Source organism: Lacerta agilis, chromosome 14, assembly GCF_009819535.1.
Source record: "Lacerta agilis isolate rLacAgi1 chromosome 14, rLacAgi1.pri, whole genome shotgun sequence".
Taxonomy (NCBI): domain Eukaryota; kingdom Metazoa; phylum Chordata; class Lepidosauria; order Squamata; family Lacertidae; genus Lacerta; species Lacerta agilis.
In genome coordinates this window covers 23,503,442-23,509,491 of record NC_046325.1, presented here as the reverse complement: position 1 = coordinate 23,509,491, position 6,050 = coordinate 23,503,442, and the positions used below count along the sequence as shown (strand labels likewise).

Sequence of the window (6,050 nt, the reverse complement as noted above, 5' to 3'; positions counted from 1 at the left end):
TCACTTCTCACAGGGAGGGAACCTCCAGAAGGCCGTCGGAGCTGGATCTCAGTGTCCGGCTGTATGATGTGGGTGGAGACGCTCCTTCAGGTATACTGAAGCAAGGCCTTTTATGTCTTTAAAAGTCAGTACCAACACTTTTGAATTGTGCTCAGAAACGTACTGGGAGCCAATGTAGGTCTTTCAGGACCAGTGTATAGCCCCCATACCTATCAAGTTAGTGTCTGTATACCCTCTGTGTTAACTTAATGTGAACCATCAAGCCACTCAATATATCTTGGAGGGTTTCACCAAAGGTTTGAGGATCCCAGTGATGGGTGAGCACAGTTCCCATGAGGCCTCTAACCAGAGTTTAGTCAGGGAGCATCCTAACATTGTTGCTGAGAGAGAGAGAGCCACAGACAGGATTGTCGACCCCTGCATGGACCCACCCCTAGGGGATTTTCAGGTGCATACTTTGGTCATCATACCCAAAAAGGCTCTGGGCAAGTTAATTCACAATCTGTCATATCCTAGATGGGGGGCGGGGGTGTCTGTGAATGATGTAATCCCACATAAATTATGCTCAGTGTGGTGTGCCTCTTTTTATCACAGTGAAGTTGATCAGGTCCTGATGCACCTGATGTGAGACTGAATCTGATTTCTGCCTGCTCCCCTGTGCATCCAGATGATTTCTGACTGCAGGGTTTCAAATTGAATCACTGCTGGTATATTGATAAGGTCATGCCCATGGGCAGTGCCATTTTTTTAATTTTTTTTTAAGAAAAAGAGGTGTCGGAACTCAGCATGAACACCTTCCTAGAATGGCAATGGTACCCACCTGAGAGGTGCTGGAACTGGGTTCTGGTGAGTTCCAGCTGAAAAAGCCCTGCCTATGGGCTGCTTCATTTATGTTCTGTAAGTGCTTTTGCACAGATAAAGTTGACTAGAATGAACGCTTTACCCATGAGGATATCCTTTGAAACATTTTTCTCATCCCTATGTATTGGAATGTATTTTTCTTTTAAAAGTCCTCATAGGTTAATATTGTGCATTCTCCCCAGTGCTTAATTTGCTGTGGAGAATTTGTTCATTATTTGAATATATTCTGCTCTCAGGATATATCAGATTAAATCCTTGGAGTAGGATAGCCCACAGATCTGATTTATAGAACCACTGGATAGATAAATAATTTGAGTATATACAGTGGAAATGTTATATAAATGAAACCTATGTTTTTATTTTTGTTTCTTATTATTATTATTATCAATATTATTGACTCTATTCAGAAAAAATATTAATGCAGATCCATTACCCCCTCCCTTTCACCCAAAGAAAACTGAAAATATAAGTGTCATTACAGTTTAAAATAATGTCTAAATACACTAGATTCAATCAACACTATGACTACAGGTTCTTCTCTGCCAGCCTTTTAAGTGCTCCTAACACATCCTGGTTTCTCAGTGTGTAGATTAAAGGGTTTAACATAGGTATCAGTGCTGCGTTAAAGATATAAATAATTTTGTCAATAGCATGACTGTCCTTAGATTGAGGTTTGATATATGTGATTATTGAATTTCCAAAGAACACCAGCACTACAACCAGATGAGATCCACAAGTAGAGAAAGCTTTCAGTCTGCTTCCAGATGAATGGATTCTCAAAATGGCCACAAGGATACGTGCATAGGAAAAAAGGATGAAACAGAAGGGGAAAAGAACTGTGCAGGTGCTGGTGAAGTACATTGTCAGTTGTCCCACAGCCATGTCAGAACAAATCAATTTCATGAGGGCTGTGAGCTCACACGCAAAATGATCCACCTCATTGTGTCCACAGAATTGGGCAGGATTTGCAAGACAGGGAACAATAGCAAGTAAGAAGGCCACTGTCCATGATACAATAGCCAAAACAATGCAAACTTTCCAGTTCATGATTAGCATATAACGGAGTGGATTGGAGATGGCAACATACCGGTCGTAAGCCATGACTGCCAGCAGGAAACATTCTGTTGATCCAAGGTATATACCAGTGTACATCTGTATGTAACATTTAGCAAAAGACATGACGGGTCTGTCCACCAAACAGTTGGCAATAGATTGTGGAACTGAAGATGTACAAAGACAGATATCAATGATGGACAGATTGCAAAGGAAGAAGTACATTGGATTATGGAGGTGAGGATCAGCTGTGACTACAAACACAATGAGTCCATTTCCAATTATGTTTGCCAAGTAGATGATGGTCATTAAAGCCGCCAATCCTATCTTTGTTTTGGGATGTCCAGAAAATCCAATAAGGACAAATTCAGTGATGTCAGTCTCATTCATTTATACGTTCTGCAGAAATATTTTTTGGGGTGATCAAGGGAAGATATTAAAGATATTCAATATTTGAGAAAGCTCGATAATTAACCATATATAATCTAAAAATTTATATGAATGTTACAAACCAAGATATTGATACCATTAAATCACACCAGCAATTTTAAGGTTCTGAACTATAGAAACTGATAGCTAAGTATGTTAAGTGGGGGTTTTGGGGTGGGTTTTTTGGGTTTCTGTTGCTTTTGTTTTGATTATGTATTTTGTGGTTTTATATTTTGATTTTATTTTGTGAACCGCCCTGAGACCTCCAGGTATAAGGTAGAATAATAATAATAATAATAATAATAATAATAATAATAATAATAATAATATGCATCACATAACTGATATACATAAACCAGTGATATTGTTGGAAAAGAGACTGGAGAAATAAAATACATAACCAGTTTGTCCAATATGCTAGCTGAGTAGATCCATTTAATGAAAACTCATATGCTACATATTATGTATCACTGTGTCCAAATTAATTTGCTGATTCAGCAAAGCTTGGAACAGTAGGAAATATGAAGTGCATGAGACAATACAGGGCACAGCCACCAGGCAAGTTGATGTACATGAGACATGCATTGCAATGCAAACATATTATTTCTTTATGATCATATAATGTATGGAACTGGAGATTGCTACATACACCTGGTTAATGACATGATAGGTCTGTCCACTAATCAGCAATAGCTTATGAGAATGACGTGGTGGTAAAACAATCTGTCATTTATGGGAAAATGGAAAATGTGCATTCAACTCAGCAACTACTTAAGACCATGAGTCCATTTATAATTATAGTCACCAAGGAGGCTAAGATCAGAAAATTCATGAAGCCCATTCTGGCCTTGATTCCAAAGCAATACAGTTAATTTAATATATCCAATATCCAGTGAAACACAAATATTTCTGTATAATTCTCCTAATTCCAACTGTTGAATTGTTCAATAGAAAGGAAACCAATTCAGTTACATATGGCACCTGGTTTTGTACAGGGATTTATTAGAGATAATTAAAAATTAAAATTTGACTCTAACAATAGCAGTACAATAGATCTACCAGACTAAACTGAAAAACCCGAAGATGAATAAATATCATCTTGGGACTTCACCAAATACAATGGATTTCTTGCTCCAAATGATGGTCAATCTGCCTCTGCTATTAAGCATCTTTGAAAGAGGTACAATACACAGACACTATGTATGTAAACACTGGGTGTTGGGACCTAATGAAGGAGGATTGGTGGCTCTATCATGCCTGCTTGCAAAAGCTCAAGCAGTAGCTTAATATGCGTCATTTGAAGAACAAAACAAAAAGTTACATGGACAATTGGTCCAACATGGTTAATGCTTCTACAATGTGGCAAAGTTCCATTTGGAATAAGTTAGTAAAATGTGCTAGAGGCAGTAGACCAAATACACAAACACTATTCAGCCAAAACGATTGATACCAATAGGCATCCATTTCATTTGCATATGCCTAATGTCAAAATATCTGATAATTTAGGAAGGAGGGCTGCAGCTCAATGGAAGAGTATCTGCTTTGTGTGTAGATAATCTTGATTCAATCTCTGGCATCTTCAAATAGGGACAAAAACGCTCCCTTTCTGAAACCCCAAAGAGTCACTGTCAGTCGGTTTAGAAGCTAATGAGCTAAATGGCCTAACGGTATGACTCAGTATAAGGTAACTATGCTATGCTATCTAATTATAATTTACATGTGAAATGGGGTTATTAAAGCTATTTTCTCTTGTTATGTTATCTTCCATTTTATCTAGAACTATGTGATGGTTTCTACACGTTCAAATGCACACTAATAAAAAACAAAAACATGTTTTCATTTAAGGCATATTTTAAAATTCCCCAACACATTACTAAAACATTTTTAACAGTTGCAATAGGAAGGGTGGTAGGGGACTGTTTTCAGTTGGCTGGAAGCATCCCTGAATATTATTTCATTGATTCTTGTCCCTTTCAGATGCAGGTTAAAAATGGGTAAGGCTTCATCAAAGTTAAATCTTTAAACATTCCAGGGATTTCAGCTGGGTGGATGCATTGTGACACTTTTAATGAAGCTTTATAGAACAGAGGTATATTATTTTCATAATTATTATTAAATTCATATATTGCTCCTTATCCAAGGATCACAGAGTTGTTTACAATACAAATCAAATAGTGGAATCCATATAATCAGGTCAATTAAAAAAGAGCTTACCTTTTTAAAAAATTCTTCAAACTAGGCTGAAAAATCTACTCAGTTGTGACAGTATGCTTTTTTAAACATCAGCTCATTGTGGTAGATTTCCCCCCCACAATTTTGGTAACATAATGCAAATATAAATTTGGTAACATAATGCAAGAATAAGAGGAAGAAGTTTGGAGCTATTGTGGCATTCTTTGCAAATTAAAAACATATTTCGTTCTCCCTTAAATTCAAAACAGTTCTGGATCTAGTATATTACTAACAACACATTTTCAGAATCCATGTTACTGATTCCTTTTGACTCACTATGTTCATCATATTAAAAAGAAAGGAAAGTAATGAAGGTCTGAAAGCTGGGTATAGCACTTTTACTTTCTTAATTATTTTTCTTATATTATCCACGCCTTCAGTAATTATCCTTATATAAGTAGCATAAGGTTAATTCCTAAACAGACAGGTAGGTGTGTTTGTGTGTGTGCATTGTTACATCCAGCTAAAGATACACAGTGCTATATTACGGTAGTTCTTGATTTCTGATTTGCCCTTCCGCATTCCCATATGACACAATCCCCACTGACTACTTTGTTTGAGAGCATTGAAAATATATCTACAACTATCCAGTTTATAAATCTGAAGTTATCATCAGAAAATTAAGTTTCACAACAAAACTGTAGACCTCAACCACTTGAGCAAAATTAATCCCACTGAGATTACTTGAACACACTCAAGGATTATTCTGATCCCCTCCTGCATCGACTGAGTCTGGTCTTAAAAAGTGTAGGTGGCACTTTAGAACTTTCTACCAACAGATATTAGGCAGACAACATTATGGCATTGTTTAGGTGCCTGCTATTAACTCTTGTGCTCCAGAAGTTGTGTTATTTAAAATATATATATATATATATATATATATATATATATATATATATATATATATATATATATATACAGATTTTATACATGCTAGTTTACACAAACACATGCCCCCCCACACAAACACCTGAAATTAATGTTTATTTTGCATTGCATTGGTATTCTGAAAGAATATATTAGACATGTAAAATGTTTATAGGTCTTCTGTTCTATTACATAACATATAAATGTTGTCTATATTATGCTGTATCCCATTTGTCCAAAGAAATAACTGGAAATATGGCAAGGGTGTACATTGGCCTAAAAAAATCACATTGCAGTTGTATCTGTTAATTTTTAAAAGTTACCTATTTATTTTTCTTTTTTGAGTAAATGTTATTGAAATTGGGGGTGGGGTACAAATATGACTATCAGATATCTTTTTATCAAGACTAAAATGTTAATCTAAATAAAAACACAGGGCAGAAATAGAGATAAGAAGGGGGAAATGAATGAGAAAAGGGGGGAATAAAAATAAAATAAAGAGAACTTCTGATTCTTCATCTGCCAGCTACATAGAAAATTATTCAACACACCCACTCCAAGATAACACCCAACAGCAAATCCACCTTCTATAAACCAACATTATCGTC

At 36.0% G+C, this 6,050-nt stretch overlaps 1 protein-coding gene across 1 annotated transcript; it reads right to left on the bottom strand.

The window, feature by feature from the left end:
* Positions 1-1,386: 1,386 nt before the first annotated feature.
* Positions 1,387-2,304, bottom strand: LOC117057820 (olfactory receptor 13H1-like). Its single transcript, XM_033168662.1, has one exon. The coding sequence runs from the start codon at positions 2,302-2,304 to the stop codon at positions 1,387-1,389; it is 918 nt and encodes a 305-aa protein (XP_033024553.1).
* Between the last annotated feature and the right edge of the window lie 3,746 nt (positions 2,305-6,050).

Coding starts and splice junctions, on each gene's coding strand:
- LOC117057820 (XM_033168662.1), bottom strand. CDS start 2,304: ATGAATGAGACTGACATCACTGAATTTGTCCTTATTGGATTTTCTGGA.